This window comes from Salvelinus fontinalis, unplaced genomic scaffold, assembly GCF_029448725.1.
Source record: "Salvelinus fontinalis isolate EN_2023a unplaced genomic scaffold, ASM2944872v1 scaffold_0072, whole genome shotgun sequence".
Taxonomy (NCBI): Eukaryota; Metazoa; Chordata; class Actinopteri; order Salmoniformes; family Salmonidae; genus Salvelinus; species Salvelinus fontinalis.
The window spans coordinates 243,659-264,500 of record NW_026600281.1 but is presented as its reverse complement, the minus strand read 5'-3'; the positions used below and the strand labels follow the sequence as shown (position 1 = coordinate 264,500).

General features: G+C 48.9%; 1 protein-coding gene across 2 annotated transcripts in view; it reads right to left on the bottom strand.

Annotated features, from left to right (window-relative positions):
• Positions 1-20,842, bottom strand: part of LOC129842863 (ATP-binding cassette sub-family C member 12-like) — a gene marked incomplete at its 5' end in the record, with an annotated part of 283,379 nt that overhangs the window by 23,694 nt on the left and 238,843 nt on the right. The window contains 3 exon segments of one of the 2 annotated variants that reach the window (XM_055911558.1): positions 12,238-12,310; positions 20,321-20,445; positions 20,654-20,725. Of the exon segments in view, the coding sequence (XP_055767533.1) occupies positions 12,238-12,310; positions 20,321-20,445; positions 20,654-20,725 (270 nt within the window). 2 annotated transcript variants of the gene reach the window in all.

Sequence of the window (20,842 nt, the reverse complement as noted above, 5' to 3'; positions counted from 1 at the left end):
AGAGAACCCAGTCTGTAGCGTCCAGGTTCGGGCCCTGTTCATCTATCTACAGAGAGAACCCAGTCAGTAGAGTCCAGGTTCGGGCCCTGTTCACCTATCTACAGAGAGAACCGAGTCGGTAGAGTCCAGGTTCGGGCCCTGTTCACCTATCTACAGAGAGAACCCAGTCGGTAGAGTCCAGGTTCGGGCCCTGTTCACCTATCTACAGAGAGAACCCAGTCAGTAGAGTCCAGGTTCGGGCCCTGTTCACCTATCTACAGAGAGAACCCAGTCAGTAGAGTCCAGGTTCGGGCCCTGTTCACCTATCTACAGAGAGAACCCAGTCAGTAGAGTCCAGGTTCGGGCCCTGTTCACCTATCTACAGAGAGAACCCAGTCAGTAGAGTCCAGGTTCGGGCCCTGTTCATCTATCTACAGAGAGAACCCAGTCAGTAGAGTCCAGGTTCGGGCCCTGTTCACCTATCTACAGAACATCCCCCAGTCAGTAGAGTCCAGGTTCGGGCCCTGTTCATCTATCTACAGAGAGAACCCAGTCGGTAGAGTCCAGGTTCGGGCCCTGTTCACCTATCTACAGAGAGAACCCAGTCGGTAGAGTCCAGGTTCTGGCCCTGTTCACCTATCTACAGAGAGAACCCAGTCAGTAGAGTCCAGGTTCGGGCCCTGTTCACCTATCTACAGAGAGAACCCAGTCGGTAGAGTCCAGGTTCGGGCCCTGTTCATCTATCTACAGAGAGAACCCAGTCTGTAGAGTCCAGGTTCGGGCCCTGTTCACCTATCTACAGAGAGAACCCAGTCAGTAGAGTCCAGGTTCGGGCCCTGTTCACCTATCTACAGAGAGAACCCAGTCGTTAGAGTCCAGGTTCGGGCCCTGTTCACCTATCTACAGAGAGAACCCAGTCGTTAGAGTCCAGGTTCGGGCCCTGTTCACCTATCTACAGAACATCACCCAGTCGGTAGAGTCCAGGTTCGGGCCCTGTTCACCTATCTACAGAACATCACCCAGTCGGTAGAGTCCAGGTTCGGGCCCTGTTCACCTATCTACAGAGAGAACCCAGTCAGTAGAGTCCAGGTTCAGGCCCTGTTCACCTATCTACAGAGAGAACCCAGTCAGTAGAGTCCAGGTTCGGGGCATTGTTCACCTATCTACAGAGAGAACCCAGTCAGTAGAGTCCAGGTTCGGGTCCTGTTCACCTATCTACAGAGAACCCAGTCGGTAGAGTCCAGGTTCGGGCCCTGTTCACCTATCTACAGAGAACCCGGTCAGTAGAGTCCAGGTTCGGGCCCTGTTCACCTATCTACAGAGAGAACCCAGTCGGTAGAGTCCAGGTTCGGGCCCTGTTCATCTATCTACAGAGATAACCCAGTCAGTAGAGTCCAGGTTCGGGCCCTGTTCACCTATCTACAGAGAGAACCCAGTCTGTAGAGTCCAGGTTCGGGCCCTGTTCATCTATCCACAGAGAGAACCCAGTCAGTAGAGTCCAGGTTCAGGCCCTGTTCACCTATCTACAGAGAGAACCCAGTCAGTAGAGTCCAGGTTCGGGGCATTGTTCACCTATCTACAGAGAGAACCCAGTCAGTAGAGTCCAGGTTCGGGTCCTGTTCACCTATCTACAGAGAACCCAGTCGGTAGAGTCCAGGTTCGGGCCCTGTTCACCTATCTACAGAGAACCCGGTCAGTAGAGTCCAGGTTCGGGCCCTGTTCACCTATCTACAGAGAGAACCCAGTCGGTAGAGTCCAGGTTCGGGCCCTGTTCATCTATCTACAGAGATAACCCAGTCAGTAGAGTCCAGGTTCGGGCCCTGTTCACCTATCTACAGAGAGAACCCAGTCTGTAGAGTCCAGGTTCGGGCCCTGTTCATCTATCCACAGAGAGAACCCAGTCAGTAGAGTCCAGGTTCGGGCCCTGTTCACCTATCTACAGAGAGAACCCAGTCGGTAGAGTCCAGGTTCGGGCCCTGTTCACCTATCTACAGAGAGAACCCAGTCAGTAGAGTCCAGGTTCGGGCCCTGTTCATCTATCTACAGAGAACCAAGTCTGTAGTGTCCAGGTTCGGGCCCTGTTCACCTATCTACAGAGAGAACCCAGTAGGTAGCGTCCAGGTTCGGGCCCTGTTCACCTATCTACAGAGAGAACCCAGTCAGTAGCGTCCAGGTTCGGGCCCTGTTCACCTATCTACAGAGAAAACCCAGTCAGTAGAGTCCAGGTTCTGGCCCTGTTCACCTATCTACAGAGAGAACCCAGTCTGTAGCGTCCAGGTTCGGGCCCTGTTCATCTATCTACAGAGAGAACCCAGTCAGTAGAGTCCAGGTTCGGGCCCTGTTCACCTATCTACAGAGAGAACCGAGTCGGTAGAGTCCAGGTTCGGGCCCTGTTCACCTATCTACAGAGAGAACCCAGTCGGTAGAGTCCAGGTTCGGGCCCTGTTCACCTATCTACAGAGAGAACCCAGTCAGTAGAGTCCAGGTTCGGGCCCTGTTCACCTATCTACAGAGAGAACCCAGTCAGTAGAGTCCAGGTTCGGGCCCTGTTCACCTATCTACAGAGAGAACCCAGTCAGTAGAGTCCAGGTTCGGGCCCTGTTCACCTATCTACAGAGAGAACCCAGTCAGTAGAGTCCAGGTTCGGGCCCTGTTCATCTATCTACAGAGAGAACCCAGTCAGTAGAGTCCAGGTTCGGGCCCTGTTCATCTATCTACAGAGAGAACCCAGTCGGTAGAGTCCAGGTTCGGGCCCTGTTCACCTATCTACAGAGAGAACCCAGTCGTTAGAGTCCAGGTTCGGGCCCTGTTCACCTATCTACAGAACATCACCCAGTCGGTAGAGTCCAGGTTCGGGCCCTGTTCACCTATCTACAGAACATCACCCAGTCGGTAGAGTCCAGGTTCGGGCCCTGTTCACCTATCTACAGAGAGAACCCAGTCAGTAGAGTCCAGGTTCGGGTCCTGTTCACCTATCTACAGAGAACCCAGTCGGTAGAGTCCAGGTTCGGGCCCTGTTCACCTATCTACAGAGAACCCGGTCAGTAGAGTCCAGGTTCGGGCCCTGTTCACCTATCTACAGAGAAAACCCAGTCGGTAGAGTCCAGGTTCGGGCCCTGTTCATCTATCTACAGAGAGAACCCAGTCAGTAGAGTCCAGGTTCGGGCCCTGTTCACCTATCTACAGAGAGAACCCAGTCTGTAGAGTCCAGGTTCGGGCCCTGTTCATCTATCCACAGAGAGAACCCAGTCAGTAGAGTCCAGGTTCGGGCCCTGTTCACCTATCTACAGAGAGAACCCAGTCAGTAGAGTCCAGGTTCGGGCCCTGTTCATCTATCTACAGAGAGAACCCAGTCAGTAGAGTCCAGGTTCGGGGCCCTGTTCACCTATCTACAGAGAGAACCCAGTCAGTAGAGTCCAGGTTCGGGTCCTGTTCACCTATCTACAGAGAACCCAGTCGGTAGAGTCCAGGTTCGGGCCCTGTTCACCTATCTACAGAGAAAACCCAGTCAGTAGTGTCCAGGTTCTGGCCCTGTTCACCTATCTACAGAGAAACCGAGTCAGTAGAGTCCAGGTTCGGGCCCTGTTCACCTATCTACAGAGAACCCAGTCGTTAGAGTCCAGGTTCGGGCCCTGTTCACCTATCTACAGAGAACCCAGTCAGTAGAGTCCAGGTTCGGGCCCTGTTCACCTATCTACAGAGAGAACCCAGTCGGTAGAGTCCAGGTTCGGGCCCTGTTCATCTATCTACAGAGATAACCCAGTCAGTAGAGTCCAGGTTCGGGCCCTGTTCATCTATCTACAGAGAGAACCCAGTAAGTAGAGTCCAGGTTCGGGCCCTGTTCACCTATCTACAGAGAGAACCAAGTCTATAGAGTCCAGGTTCGGGCCCTGTTCATCTATCCACAGAGAGAACCCAGTCAGTAGAGTCCAGGTTCGGGCCCTGTTCACCTATCTACAGACAGAACCCAGTCGGTAGAGTCCAGGTTCGGGCCCTGTTCACCTATCTACAGAGAGAACCCAGTCAGTAGAGTCCAGGTTCGGGCCCTGTTCATCTATCTACAGAGAACCAAGTCTGTAGTGTCCAGGTTCGGGCCCTGTTCACCTATCTACAGAGAGAACCCAGTAGGTAGCGTCCAGGTTCGGGCCCTGTTCACCTATCTACAGAGAGAACCCAGTCAGTAGCGTCCAGGTTCGGGCCCTGTTCACCTATCTACAGAGAAAACCCAGTCAGTAGAGTCCAGGTTCTGGCCCTGTTCACCTATCTACAGAGAGAACCCAGTCTGTAGCGTCCAGGTTCGGGCCCTGTTCATCTATCTACAGAGAGAACCCAGTCAGTAGAGTCCAGGTTCGGGCCCTGTTCACCTATCTACAGAGAGAACCGAGTCGGTAGAGTCCAGGTTCGGGCCCTGTTCACCTATCTACAGAGAGAACCCAGTCGGTAGAGTCCAGGTTCGGGCCCTGTTCACCTATCTACAGAGAGAACCCAGTCAGTAGAGTCCAGGTTCGGGCCCTGTTCACCTATCTACAGAGAGAACCCAGTCAGTAGAGTCCAGGTTCGGGCCCTGTTCACCTATCTACAGAGAGAACCCAGTCAGTAGAGTCCAGGTTCGGGCCCTGTTCACCTATCTACAGAGAGAACCCAGTCAGTAGAGTCCAGGTTCGGGCCCTGTTCATCTATCTACAGAGAGAACCCAGTCAGTAGAGTCCAGGTTCGGGCCCTGTTCACCTATCTACAGAACATCACCCAGTCAGTAGAGTCCAGGTTCGGGCCCTGTTCATCTATCTACAGAGAGAACCCAGTCGGTAGAGTCCAGGTTCGGGCCCTGTTCACCTATCTACAGAGAGAACCCAGTCGGTAGAGTCCAGGTTCTGGCCCTGTTCACCTATCTACAGAGAGAACCCAGTCGGTAGAGTCCAGGTTCTGGCCCTGTTCACCTATCTACAGAGAGAACCCAGTCAGTAGAGTCCAGGTTCGGGCCCTGTTCACCTATCTACAGAGAGAACCCAGTCGGTAGAGTCCAGGTTCGGGCCCTGTTCACCTATCTACAGAGAGAACCCAGTCGGTAGAGTCCAGGTTCGGGCCCTGTTCACCTATCTACAGAGAGAACCCAGTCGGTAGAGTCCAGGTTCTGGCCCTGTTCACCTATCTACAGAGAGAACCCAGTCAGTAGAGTCCAGGTTCGGGCCCTGTTCACCTATCTACAGAGAGAACCCAGTCGGTAGAGTCCAGGTTCGGGCCCTGTTCATCTATCTACAGAGAGAACCCAGTCTGTAGAGTCCAGGTTCGGGCCCTGTTCACCTATCTACAGAGAGAACCCAGTCAGTAGAGTCCAGGTTCGGGCCCTGTTCACCTATCTACAGAGAGAACCCAGTCGTTAGAGTCCAGGTTCGGGCCCTGTTCACCTATCTACAGAGAGAACCCAGTCGTTAGAGTCCAGGTTCGGGCCCTGTTCACCTATCTACAGAACATCACCCAGTCGGTAGAGTCCAGGTTCGGGCCCTGTTCACCTATCTACAGAACATCACCCAGTCGGTAGAGTCCAGGTTCGGGCCCTGTTCACCTATCTACAGAGAGAACCCAGTCAGTAGAGTCCAGGTTCGGGCCCTGTTCACCTATCTACAGAGAGAACCCAGTCAGTAGCGTCCAGGTTCGGGGCATTGTTCACCTATCTACAGAGAGAACCCAGTCAGTAGAGTCCAGGTTCGGGTCCTGTTCACCTATCTACAGAGAACCCAGTCGGTAGAGTCCAGGTTCGGGCCCTGTTCACCTATCTACAGAGAACCCGGTCAGTAGAGTCCAGGTTCGGGCCCTGTTCACCTATCTACAGAGAGAACCCAGTCGGTAGAGTCCAGGTTCGGGCCCTGTTCATCTATCTACAGAGATAACCCAGTCAGTAGAGTCCAGGTTCGGGCCCTGTTCACCTATCTACAGAGAGAACCCAGTCTGTAGAGTCCAGGTTCGGGCCCTGTTCATCTATCCACAGAGAGAACCCAGTCGTTAGAGTCCAGGTTCGGGCCCTGTTCACCTATCTACAGAGAGAACCCAGTCAGTAGAGTCCAGGTTCGGGCCCTGTTCATCTATCTACAGAGAGAACCCAGTCAGTAGAGTCCAGGTTCGGGGCCCTGTTCACCTATCTACAGAGAGAACCCAGTCAGTAGAGTCCAGGTTCGGGTCCTGTTCACCTATCTACAGAGAACCCAGTCGGTAGAGTCCAGGTTCGGGCCCTGTTCACCTATCTACAGAGAAAACCCAGTCAGTAGTGTCCAGGTTCTGGCCCTGTTCACCTATCTACAGAGAAACCGAGTCAGTAGAGTCCAGGTTCGGGCCCTGTTCACCTATCTACAGAGAACCCAGTCGTTAGAGTCCAGGTTCGGGCCCTGTTCACCTATCTACAGAGAACCCAGTCAGTAGAGTCCAGGTTCGGGCCCTGTTCACCTATCTACAGAGAGAACCCAGTCGGTAGAGTCCAGGTTCGGGCCCTGTTCATCTATCTACAGAGATAACCCAGTCAGTAGAGTCCAGGTTCGGGCCCTGTTCATCTATCTACAGAGAGAACCCAGTAAGTAGAGTCCAGGTTCGGGCCCTGTTCACCTATCTACAGAGAGAACCCAGTCTATAGAGTCCAGGTTCGGGCCCTGTTCATCTATCCACAGAGAGAACCCAGTCAGTAGAGTCCAGGTTCGGGCCCTGTTCACCTATCTACAGACAGAACCCAGTCGGTAGAGTCCAGGTTCGGGCCCTGTTCACCTATCTACAGAGAGAACCCAGTCAGTAGAGTCCAGGTTCGGGCCCTGTTCATCTATCTACAGAGAGAACCCAGTCAGTAGAGTCCAGGTTCGGGCCCTGTTCACCTATCTACAGAGAAAACCCAGTCAGTAGAGTCCAGGTTCGGGCCCTGTTCACCTATCTACAGAGAACCCAGTCGGTAGAGTCCAGGTTCGGGCCCTGTTCACCTATCTACAGAGAAAACCCAGTCAGTAGAGTCCAGGTTCGGGCCCTGTTCACCTATCTACAGAGAGAACCCAGTCAGTAGAGTACAGGTTCGGGCCCTGTTCACCTATCTACAGAGAGAACCCAGTCAGTAGAGTCCAGGTTCGGGGCCCTGTTCACCTATCTACAGAGAACCCAGTCAGTAGAGTCCAGGTTCGGGCCCTGTTCATCTATCTACAGAGAGAACCCAGTCAGTAGCGTCCAGGTTCGGGTCCTGTTCACCTATCTACAGAGAGAACCCAGTCAGTAGAGTCCAGGTTCGGGCCCTGTTCACCTATCTACAGAGAACCCAGTCAGTAGAGTCCAGGTTCGGGCCCTGTTCACCTATCTACAGAGAACCCAGTCTGTAGAGTCCAGGTTCGGGCCCTGTTCACCTATCTACAGAGAACCCAGTCTGTAGAGTCCAGGTTCGGGCCCTGTTCATCTATCTACAGAGAGAACCCAGTCAGTAGAGTCCAGGTTCGGGCCCTGTTCACCTATCTACAGAACATCACCCAGTCAGTAGAGTCCAGGTTCGGGCCCTGTTCATCTATCTACAGAGAGAACCCAGTCGGTAGAGTCCAGGTTCGGGCCCTGTTCACCTATCTACAGAGAGAACCCAGTCGGTAGAGTCCAGGTTCTGGCCCTGTTCACCTATCTACAGAGAGAACCCAGTCGGTAGAGTCCAGGTTCTGGCCCTGTTCACCTATCTACAGAGAGAACCCAGTCAGTAGAGTCCAGGTTCGGGCCCTGTTCACCTATCTACAGAGAGAACCCAGTCGGTAGAGTCCAGGTTCGGGCCCTGTTCACCTATCTACAGAGAGAACCCAGTCGGTAGAGTCCAGGTTCGGGCCCTGTTCACCTATCTACAGAGAGAACCCAGTCGGTAGCGTCCAGGTTCTGGCCCTGTTCACCTATCTACAGAGAGAACCCAGTCAGTAGAGTCCAGGTTCGGGCCCTGTTCACCTATCTACAGAGAGAACCCAGTCGGTAGAGTCCAGGTTCGGGCCCTGTTCATCTATCTACAGAGAGAACCCAGTCTGTAGAGTCCAGGTTCGGGCCCTGTTCACCTATCTACAGAGAGAACCCAGTCAGTAGAGTCCAGGTTCGGGCCCTGTTCACCTATCTACAGAGAGAACCCAGTCGTTAGAGTCCAGGTTCGGGCCCTGTTCACCTATCTACAGAGAGAACCCAGTCGTTAGAGTCCAGGTTCGGGCCCTGTTCACCTATCTACAGAACATCACCCAGTCGGTAGAGTCCAGGTTCGGGCCCTGTTCACCTATCTACAGAACATCACCCAGTCGGTAGAGTCCAGGTTCGGGCCCTGTTCACCTATCTACAGAGAGAACCCAGTCAGTAGAGTCCAGGTTCGGGCCCTGTTCACCTATCTACAGAGAGAACCCAGTCAGTAGAGTCCAGGTTCGGGGCATTGTTCACCTATCTACAGAGAGAACCCAGTCAGTAGAGTCCAGGTTCGGGTCCTGTTCACCTATCTACAGAGAACCCAGTCGGTAGAGTCCAGGTTCGGGCCCTGTTCACCTATCTACAGAGAACCCGGTCAGTAGAGTCCAGGTTCGGGCCCTGTTCACCTATCTACAGAGAGAACCCAGTCGGTAGAGTCCAGGTTCGGGCCCTGTTCACCTATCTACAGAGATAACCCAGTCAGTAGAGTCCAGGTTCGGGCCCTGTTCACCTATCTACAGAGAGAACCCAGTCTGTAGAGTCCAGGTTCGGGCCCTGTTCATCTATCCACAGAGAGAACCCAGTCGTTAGAGTCCAGGTTCGGGCCCTGTTCACCTATCTACAGAGAGAACCCAGTCAGTAGAGTCCAGGTTCGGGCCCTGTTCATCTATCTACAGAGAGAACCCAGTCAGTAGAGTCCAGGTTCGGGGCCCTGTTCACCTATCTACAGAGAGAACCCAGTCAGTAGAGTCCAGGTTCGGGTCCTGTTCACCTATCTACAGAGAACCCAGTCGGTAGAGTCCAGGTTCGGGCCCTGTTCACCTATCTACAGAGAAAACCCAGTCAGTAGTGTCCAGGTTCTGGCCCTGTTCACCTATCTACAGAGAAACCGAGTCAGTAGAGTCCAGGTTCGGGCCCTGTTCACCTATCTACAGAGAACCCAGTCGTTAGAGTCCAGGTTCGGTCCCTGTTCACCTATCTACAGAGAACCCAGTCAGTAGAGTCCAGGTTCGGGCCCTGTTCACCTATCTACAGAGAACCCAGTCAGTAGCGTCCAGGTTCGGGCCCTGTTCACCTATCTACAGAGAACCCAGTCAGTAGAGTCCAGGTTCGGGCCCTGTTCACCTATCTACAGAGAGAACCCAGTCGGTAGAGTCCAGGTTCGGGCCCTGTTCATCTATCTACAGAGATAACCCAGTCAGTAGAGTCCAGGTTCGGGCCCTGTTCATCTATCTACAGAGAGAACCCAGTAAGTAGAGTCCAGGTTCGGGCCCTGTTCACCTATCTACAGAGAGAACCCAGTCTATAGAGTCCAGGTTCGGGCCCTGTTCATCTATCCACAGAGAGAACCCAGTCAGTAGAGTCCAGGTTCGGGCCCTGTTCACCTATCTACAGACAGAACCCAGTCGGTAGAGTCCAGGTTCGGGCCCTGTTCACCTATCTACAGAGAGAACCCAGTCAGTAGAGTCCAGGTTCGGGCCCTGTTCATCTATCTACAGAGAGAACCCAGTCAGTAGAGTCCAGGTTCGGGCCCTGTTCACCTATCTACAGAGAAAACCCAGTCAGTAGAGTCCAGGTTCGGGCCCTGTTCACCTATCTACAGAGAACCCAGTCGGTAGAGTCCAGGTTCGGGCCCTGTTCACCTATCTACAGAGAAAACCCAGTCAGTAGAGTCCAGGTTCGGGCCCTGTTCACCTATCTACAGAGAGAACCCAGTCAGTAGAGTACAGGTTCGGGCCCTGTTCACCTATCTACAGAGAGAACCCAGTCAGTAGAGTCCAGGTTCGGGGCCCTGTTCACCTATCTACAGAGAACCCAGTCAGTAGAGTCCAGGTTCGGGCCCTGTTCATCTATCTACAGAGAGAACCCAGTCAGTAGCGTCCAGGTTCGGGTCCTGTTCACCTATCTACAGAGAGAACCCAGTCAGTAGAGTCCAGGTTCGGGCCCTGTTCACCTATCTACAGAGAACCCAGTCAGTAGAGTCCAGGTTCGGGCCCTGTTCACCTATCTACAGAGAACCCAGTCTGTAGAGTCCAGGTTCGGGCCCTGTTCACCTATCTACAGAGAACCCAGTCTGTAGAGTCCAGGTTCGGGCCCTGTTCACCTATCTACAGAGAGAACCCAGTCAGTAGAGTCCAGGTTCGGGCCCTGTTCACCTATCTACAGAGAGAACCCAGTCAGTAGCGTCCAGGTTCGGGCCCTGTTCACCTATCTACAGAGAGAACCCAGTCAGTAGAGTCCAGGTTCGGGCCCTGTTCACCTATCTACAGAGAGAACCCAGTGGGTAGAGTCCAGGTTCGGGCCCTGTTCACCTATCTACAGAGAGAACCCAGTCGGTAGAGTCCAGGTTCGGGCCCTGTTCACCTATCTACAGAGAGAACCCAGTCTGTAGAGTCCAGGTTCTGGCCCTGTTCACCTATCTACAGAGAGAACCCAGTCAGTAGCGTCCAGGTTCGGGCCCTGTTCACCTATCTACAGAGAGAACCCAGTCAGTAGAGTCCAGGTTCGGGCCCTGTTCACCTATCTACAGAGAGAACCCAGTCAGTAGAGTCCAGGTTCGGGCCCTGTTCACCTATCTACAGAGAGAACCCAGTCAGTAGAGGCCAGGTTCGGGCCCTGTTCACCTATCTACAGAGAGAACCCAGTGGGTAGAGTCCAGGTTCGGGCCCTGTTCACCTATCTACAGAGAACCCAGTCAGTAGCGTCCAGGTTCGGGCCCTGTTCACCTATCTACAGAGAGAACCCAGTCAGTAGAGTCGGGCCCTGTTCATCTATCTACAGAGAGAACCCAGTCGGTAGAGTCCAGGTTCGGGCCCTGTTCACCTATCTACAGAGAACCCAGTCAGTAGAGTCCAGGTTCGGGCCCTGTTCATCTATCTACAGAGAGAACCCAGTCAGTAGAGTCCAGGTTCGGGCCCTGTTCATCTATCTACAGAGAGAACCCAGTCTGTAGCGTCGGGCCCTGTTCACCTATCTACAGAGAGAACCCAGTCAGTAGAGTCCAGGTTCGGGCCCTGTTCACCTATCTACAGAGAGAACCAAGTCGGTAGAGTCCAGGTTCGGGCCCTGTTCACCTATCTACAGAGAGAACCCAGTCTGTAGAGTCCAGGATCGGGCCCTGTTCACCTATCTACAGAGAGAACCCAGTCTGTAGAGTCCAGGTTCGGGCCCTGTTCATCTATCTACAGAGAGAACCCAGTCAGTAGAGTCCAGGTTCGGGCCCTGTTCACCTATCTACAGAGAGAACCCAGTCTGTAGCGTCCAGGTTCTGGCCCTGTTCATCTATCTACAGAGAGAACCCAGTCAGTAGCGTCCAGGTTCTGGCCCTGTTCATCTATCTACAGAGAGAACCCAGTCAGTAGCGTCCAGGTTCTGGCCCTGTTCACCTATCTACAGAGAGAACCCAGTCAGTAGAGTCCAGGTTCGGGCCCTGTTCACCTATCTACAGAGAGAACCCAGTCAGTAGCGTCCAGGTTCGGGCCCTGTTCACCTATCTACAGAGAACCCAGTCAGTAGAGTCCAGGTTCGGGCCCTGTTCACCTATCTACAGAGAGAACCCAGTCGGTAGAGTCCAGGTTCGGGCCCTGTTCACCTATCTACAGAGAGAACCCAGTCAGTAGAGTCCAGGTTCGGGCCCTGTTCACCTATCTACAGAGAACCCAGTCAGTAGCGTCCAGGTTCGGGCCCTGTTCACCTATCTACAGAGAACCCAGTCTGTAGAGTCCAGGTTCGGGGCCCTGTTCACCTATCTACAGAGAGAACCCAGTCAGTAGCGTCCAGGTTCGGGCCCTGTTCACCTATCTACAGAGAGAACCCAGTCGGTAGAGTCCAGGTTCGGGCCCTGTTCACCTATCTGCAGAGAGAACCCAGTCAGTAGAGACCAGGTTCGGGCCCTGTTCACCTATCTACAGAGAGAACCCAGTCAGTAGAGTCCAGGTTCGGGCCCTGTTCACCTATCTACAGAGAACCCAGTCGGTAGAGTCCAGGTTCGGGCCCTGTTCACCTATCTACAGAGAACCCAGTCGGTAGAGTCCAAGTCAAAAGACATTCTGAGCTCTAGCATCAAATGAACGACTCTCAACCCGGATATATGTGAGCCTTTACCTCAGTTTGGTCGCCGTAGGGAAGAATAGCCAGATCTGGTATCAGGCTACAGGCACTGATGGCTTTGTCATACCTTAACGGAAGACAAAGAAGGGCATTAATAATGAAGACACTAAATTCAGGAGAACAAGATGGGGTTATCAGAGATTCATTCAGGAGAACACCATGGGTTATCAGGGATTCATCCAGGAGAACAACATGGGTTTATAATACTAAAACAGCTGATAGTCTGGTGGAATTGCTGAGGTGAAATGTCCTGGATAGTGTACTATCTACTAGATGTACAACAACAGGACATACAGTATGTATCTGGCCAGGGATAGGCTGGGCTGGACCAGCCTCCATGGGGTAAACTGAGGACAGACTTCCTCCACAGTTACTGATTGGCCTCTGCTCTGTTCCTGACAAGAGCTCTGTCAATCTTTCACCCGATGACATAACACACACACACGGTCCCGTGAGATACTGCTGCAGGGAAGCTTGTTAAAGAAGGGAGTTTGTTAGACCAGCGAAAAGATCCTTAAATGACACCATCATTGTTATTGTCATGAAACTCCATCTACTCTGAGTGAACCCAGTTACTGATTCTGTACATAATGTGTTGATATTCAAGGAGAACAGACCATAGTAACATTACCTGGCAGGTAAAACAGGTGAAGAGACCATAGTAACATTACCTGGCAGGTAAAACAGGTGAACAGACCATAGTAACATGACATGGCCTTGTAAAACAGGGGAACAGACCATAGTAACATTACCTGGCAGGTAAAACAGGTGAACAGACCATAGTAACATTACCTGGCAGGTAAAACAGGAGAACAGACCATAGTAACATTACCTGCCAGGTAAAACAGGTGAACAGACCATAGTAACATTACCTGGCCAGGTAAAACAGGTGAACAGACCATACTAACATTACCTGGCAGGTAAAACAGGTGAACAGACCATAGTAACATTACCTGGCAGGTAAAACAGGTGAACAGACCATAGTAACATTACCTGGTCAGGTAAAACAGGTGGACAGACCATAGTAACATTACCTGGCCAGGTAAAACAGGTGAACAGACCATAGTAACATTACCTGGCAGGTAAAACAGGTGAACAGACCATAGTAACATTACCTGGCAGGTAAAACAGGTGAACAGACCATAGTAACATTACCTGGCCAGGTAAAACAGGTGGACAGACCATAGTAACATTACCTGGCAGGTAAAACAGGTGAACAGACCATAGTAACATTACCTGGCAGGTAAAACAGGTGAACAGACCATAGTAACATTACCTGGCAGGTAAAACAGGTGAACAGACCATAGTAACATTACCTGGCAGGTAAAACAGGTGAATAGACCATAGTAACATTACCTGGCAGGTAAAACAGGTGAACAGACCATAGTAACATTACCTGGCCAGGTAAAACAGGAGAACAGACCATAGTAACATTACCTGGCCAGGTAAAACAGGTGAACAGACCATAGTAACATTACCTGGCAGGTAAAACAGGTGAACAGACCATAGTAACATTACCTGGCAGGTAAAACAGGTGAATAGACCATAGTAGCATTACCTGGCAGGTAAAACAGGTGAACAGACCATAGTAACATTACCTGGCCAGGTAAAACAGGAGAACAGACCATAGTAACATTACCTGGCCAGGTAAAACAGGTGAACAGACCATAGTAACATTACCTGGCAGGTAAAACAGGAGAACAGACCATAGTAACATTACCTGGCCAGGTAAAACAGGTGAACAGACCATATTAACATTACCTGGCAGGTAAAACAGGTGAACAGACCATAGTAACATTACCTGGCAGGTAAAACAGGTGAACGGATCATAGTAACATTACCTGGCCAGGTAAAACAGGTGAACAGACCATAGTAACATTACATGGCCATGTAAAACAGGTGAACAGACCATAGTAACATTACCTGGCAGGTAAAACAGGAGAACAGACCATATTAACATTACCTGGCCAGGTAAAACAGGTGAACAGACCATAGTAACATTACCTGGCAGGTAAAATAGGTGAACAGACCATAGTAACATTACCTGGCAGGTAAAACAGGTGAACAGACCATAGTAACATTACCTGGCCAGGTAAAACAGGTGGACAGACCATAGTAACATTACCTGGCAGGTAAAACAGGTGAACACACCATAGTAACATTACCTGGCAGGTAAAACAGGTGAACAGACCATATTAACATTACCTGGCCAGGTAAAACAGGTGAACAGACCATAGTAACATTACCTGGCAGGTAAAACAGGTGAACGGATCATAGTAACATTACCTGGCCAGGTAATACTATAGTATCTGATGGGTGATAGAGACTGTTTGTTACATCAGTAATACTATAGTATCTGAGGGGTGATAGAGACTGGTTGTTACATCAGTAATACTATAGTATCTGAGGGGTGATAGAGACTGGTTGAAGTAATACTATAGCATCTGAGGGGTGATAGAGACTGGTTGAAGTAATACTATAGTATCTGAGGGGTGATAGAGACTGGTTGTTACATCAGTAATACTATAGTATCTGAGGGGTGATAGAGACTGGTTGTTTCATCAGTAATACTATAGTATCTGAGGAGTGATAGAGATTGGTTGAAGTAATACTATAGTATCTGAGGGGTGATAGAGACTGGTTGAAGTAATACTATAGCATCTGAGGGGTGATAGAGACTGGTTGAAGTAATACTATAGTATCTGAGGGGTGATAGAGACTGGTTGTTACATCAGTAATACTATAGTATCTGAGGGGTGATAGAGACTGGTTGTTACATCAGTAATACTATAGTATCTGAGGGGTGATAGAGAGTGGTTGTTACATCAGTAATACTATAGTATCTGAGGGGTGATAGATTTTTTGTTACATCAGTATTACTAGAGAATCTGAGGGGTGATAGAGACTGGTTGTTACATCAGTATTACTATAGTATCTGAGGGGTGATAGAGAGTGGCTGTTACATCAGTATTACTATAGTATCTGAGGGGTGATAGAGAGTGGTTGTTACATCAGTATTACTATAGTATCTGAGGGGTGATAGATTTTTTGTTACATCAGTATTACTAGAGAATCTGAGGGGTGATAGAGACTGGTTGTTACATCAGTATTACTATAGTATCTGAGGGGTGATAGAGACTGGTTGAAGTAATACTCGAGTATCTGAGGGGTGATAGAGAGTGGTTGTTACATCAGTAATACTATAGTATCTGAGGGGTGATAGAGACTGGTTGTTACATCAGTATTACTATAGTATCTGAGGGGTGATAGAGACTGGTTGTTACACCAGTAATACTATAGTATCTGAGGGGTGATAGAGACTGGTTGTTACATCAGTATTACTATAGTATCTGAGGGGTGATAGAGACTGGTTGTTACATCAGTAATACTATAGTATCTGAGGGGTGATAGAGACTGGTCGTTACATCAGTAATACTATAGTATCTGAGGGGGGATAGAGACTGGTTGTTACATCAGTAATACTATAGTATCTGAGGGGGGATAGAGACTGGTTGTTACATCAGTAATACTATAGTATCTGAGGGGTGATAGAGACTGGTTGAAGTAATACTATAGTATCTGAGGGGTGATAGAGACTGGTTGAAGTAATACTATAGTATCTGAGGGGTGATAGAGACTGGTTGTTACATAAGAAGTAAATGGTTATCTGTTGGAGCCAGACGGCGTTGGAATGTGCTGGCTAAACAGGAGGAAGTTACATGAGTATTAAAGGTGATACGGGTGGAGAGTTTTGGATTAGCCATCGAGGGGATTGATGTCAGGTCAGGTTAATTTAAGGGAGACAGAATGGTTCATTATCCCTATCACTTCGTCTTCCTGTTGAACCATAAAAGATGGAAGGATGGGAGATAGGGAGGAGTATTAGTAACACTATAAATCAGTATGTATAGTGTTCAGATACGCCTCAGACCATAGTAACATTACCTGGCAGGTAAAACAGGTGAACAGACCATAGTAACATTACCTGGCAGGTAAAACAGGTGAACAGACCATAGTGACATTACCTGGCAGGTAAAACAGGTGAACAGACCATAGTAACATTACCTGGCAGGTAAAACAGGTGAACATACCATAGTAACATTACCTGGCCAGGTAAAACAAGTGAACAGACCATAGTAACATTACCTGGCCAGGTAAAACAGATGAACAGACCATAGTAACATTACCTGGCAGGTAAAACAGGTGAACAGACCATAGTAACATTACCTGGCCAGGTAAAACAGGTGAACAGACCATAGTAACATTACCTTGCCAGGTAAAACAGGTGAACAGACCATAGTAGCATTACCTGGCAGGTAAAACAGATGAACAGACCATAGTAACATTACCTGGCAGGTAAAACAGGTGAACATACCATAGTAACATTACCTGGCCAGGGAAAACAGGTGAACAGACCATAGTAACATTACCTGGCCAGGTGAACAGACCATAGTAACATTACCTGGCCAGGTAAAACAGGTGAACAGACCATAGTAACATTACCTGGCCAGGTGAACAGACCATAGTAACATTACCTGGCAGGTAAAACAGGTGAACAGACCATAGTAACATTACCTGGCAGGTAAAACAAGTGAACAGACCATAGTAACATTACCTGGCCAGGTAAAGAGGTGAACAGACCATAGTAACATTACCTGGCCAGGTAAAACAGATGAACAGACCATAGTAACATTACCTGGCAGGTAAAACAGGTGAACAGACCATAGTAACATTACCTGGCCAGGTAAAACAGGTGAACAGACCATAGTAACATTACCTTGCCAGGTAAAACAGGTGAACAGACCATAGTAGCATTACCTGGCAGGTAAAACAGATGAACAAACCCTAGTAACATTACCTGGCAGGTAAAACAGGTGAACAGACCATAGTAACATTAACTGGCAGGTAAAACAGGTGAACATACCATAGTAACATTACCTGGCCAGGTAAAACAGGTGAACAGACCATAGTAACATTACCTGGCCAGGTAAAACAGGTGAACAGACCATAGTAACATTACCTGGCAGGTAAAACAGGTGAACAGACCATAGTAACATTACCTGGCCAGGTAAAACAGGTGAACAGACCATAGTGACATTACCTGGCCATGTAAAACAGGTGAACAGACCATAGTAACATTACCTGGCAGGTAAAACAGATGAACAAACCATAGTAACATTACCTGGCCAGGTAAAACAGGTGAACAGACCATAGTAACATTACCTGGCAGGTAAAACAGGTGAACAGACCATAGTAACATTACCTGGCAGGTAAAGGTGAACATACCATAGTAACATTACCTGGCCAGGTAAAACAGGTAAACAGACCATAGTAACATTACCTGGCAGGTAAAACAGGTGAACATACCATAGTAACATTACCAGGCAGGTAAAACGGTGAACAGACCATAGTAACATTACCTGGCAGGTAAAACAGGTGAACAGACCATAGTAACATTACCTGGCCAGGTAAAACAGGTGAACAGACCATAGTAACATTACCTGGCCAGGTAAAACAGGTGAACAGACCATAGTAACATTACCTGGCCAGGTAAAACAGGTGAACAGACCATAGTAACATTACCTGGCCAGGTAAAACAGGTGAACAGACCATAGTAACATTACCTGGCCAGGTAAAACAGGTGAACAGACCATAGTAACATTACTTGGCAGGTAAAACAGGTGAACAGACCATAGTAACATTACCTGGCCAGGTAAAACAGGTGAACAGACCATAGTAACATTACCTGGCAGGTAAAACAGGTGAACAGACCATAGTAACATTACCTGGCCAGGTAAAACAGGTGAACAGACCATAGTAACATTACCTGGCAGGTAAAACAGATGAACAGACCATAGTAACATTACCTGGCCAGGTAAAACAGGTGAACAGACCATAGTAAAATTACCTGGCCAAGTAAAACAGGTGAACAGACCATAGTAACATTACCTGGCAGGTAAAGGTAAAGAGACCATAGTAACATTACCTGGCAGGTAAAACAGGTGAACATACCATAGTAACATTACCAGGCAGGTAAAACAGGTGAACAGACCATAGTAACATTACCTGGCAGGTAAAACAGGTGAACAGACCATAGTAACATTACCTGGCAGGTAAAACAGTATCTATAGTATCCGAGGGGTGATAGAGACTGGTTGTTACATCAGTAATACTATAGTATCTGAGGGGTGATAGAGACTGGTTGTTACATCAGTAATACTATAGTATCTGAGGGGTGATAGAGACTGGTTGTTACATCAGTAATACTATAGTATCTGAGGGGTGATAGAGACTGGTTGTTACATCAGTAATACTATAGTATCTGAGGGGTGATAGAGACTGGTTGTTACATCAGTAATACTATAGTATCTGAGGGGTGATAGAGACTGGTTGAAGCAATACTATAGTATCTGAGGGGTGATAGAGACTGGTTGATACAAAAGGTATTACTATAGTATCTAAGGGGTGATAGAGACTGGCTGTTACATAAGAAGTAAATGGTTATCTGTTGGAGCCAGACGGCGTTGGAATGTGCTGGCTAAACAGGAGGAAGTTACATGAGTATTAAAGGTGATACGGGTGGAGAGTTTTGGATTAGCCATCGAGGGGATTGATGTCAGGTCAGGTTAATTTAAGGGAGACAGAATGGTTCATTAATCTATCACTTCGTCTTCCTGTTGAACCATAAAAGATGGAAGGATGAGAGAGAGGGAGGAGTATTAGTAACACTATAAATCAGTATGTATAGTGTTCAGATACGCCTCAGACCATAGTAACATTACCTGGCAGGTAAAACAGGTGAACAGACCATAGTAACATTACCTGGCCAGGTAAAACAGGTGAACAGACCATAGTAACATTACCTGGCAGGTAAAACAGGTGAACAGACCATAGTAACATTACCTGGCAGGTAAAACAGGTGAACAGACCATAGTGACATTACCTGGCAGGTAAAACAGGTGAACAGACCATAGTAACATTACCTGGCAGGTAAAACAGGTGAACATACCATAGTAACATTACCTGGCCAGGTAAAACAGGTGAACAGACCATAGTAACATTACCTGGCCAGGTAAAACAGGTGAACAGACCATAGTAACATTACCTGGCCAGGTAAAACAGATGAACAGACCATAGTAACATTACCTGGCAGGTAAAACAGGTGAACAGACCATAGTAACATTACCTGGCCAGGTAAAACAGGTGAACAGACCATAGTAACATTACCTGGCAGGTAAAACAGGTGAACAGAGCATAGTAACATTACCTGGCAGGTAAAACAGGTGAACATACCATAGTAACATTACCTGGCCAGGGAAAACAGGTGAACAGACCATAGTAACATTACCTGGCCAGGTGAACAGACCATAGTAACATTACCTGGCAGGTAAAACAGGTGAACAGACCATAGTAACATTACCTGGCAGGTAAAACAGGTGAACAGACCATAGCAACATTACCTGGCAGGTAAAACAGGTGAACAGACCATAGTAACATTACCTGGCCAGGTGAACAGACCATAGTAACATTACCTGGCAGGTAAAACAGGTGAACAGACCATAGTAACATTACCTGGCAGGTAAAACAGGTGAACAGACCATAGTAACATTACCTGGCCAGGTGAACAGACCATAGTAACATTACCTGCCAGGTAAAACAGGTGAACAGACCATAGTAACATTACCTGGCAGGTAAAACAGGTGAACAGACCACAGTAACATTACCTGGCAGGTAAAGGTGAACAGACCATAGTAACATTACCTGGCAGGTATAAACAGGTGAACAGACCACAGTAACATTACCTGGCAGGTAAAGGTGAACAGACCACAGTAACATTACCTGGCAGGTAAAGGTGAACAGACCATAGTAACATTACCTGGCAGGTAAAGTAAAGGAGAACAGACCACAGTAACATTACCTGGCCAGGTAAAACAGGTGAACAGACCATAGTAACATAACCTGGCAGGTAAAACAGGTGAACAGACCATAGTAACATTACCTGGCCAGGTAAAACAGGTGAACAGACCATAGTAACATTACCTGGCAGGTAAAGGTGAACAGACCACAGTAACATTACCTGGCCTGGTTGAAGGGTTCCCCCATCAAGATATTGTCTCGGACCGTACCGTGGAAGATCCAGGCCTGCTGGGAAACGTAGGCAAACGCTCCGTCTGCTGTGACGGAACCATGCTGCAGGTGCATCTGAAGTGGGGAACACATCACACATCATTTCATGCAACACAAAACATCACTTAATACCGTTTTTGGAAGAATCTTCGTGATGAAACAATTCATTGTACGATATCTGCAAATGTTGAGTCGTAGTGATGCATTTATTCTATGTTGCATGTATTGTTTGTATATTTGAACATTTAACTGATAAAATGGTAACAAACACTTTCAAGCAAACCTGTTCTAAGATGCTCGATATCAGCGATGTTTTCCCGCTTCCCACGTTGCCACAGATACCAAGCAGGTTTCCCTAAAAAAGTCAAACAGTCATCAGTAATCAATCACATAACTCTGACCCGTTTACCCCATCTAACTCTGACCCCTGCCTACCCCACCGAACTCTGACCCCTGCTAATCCCATCTAACT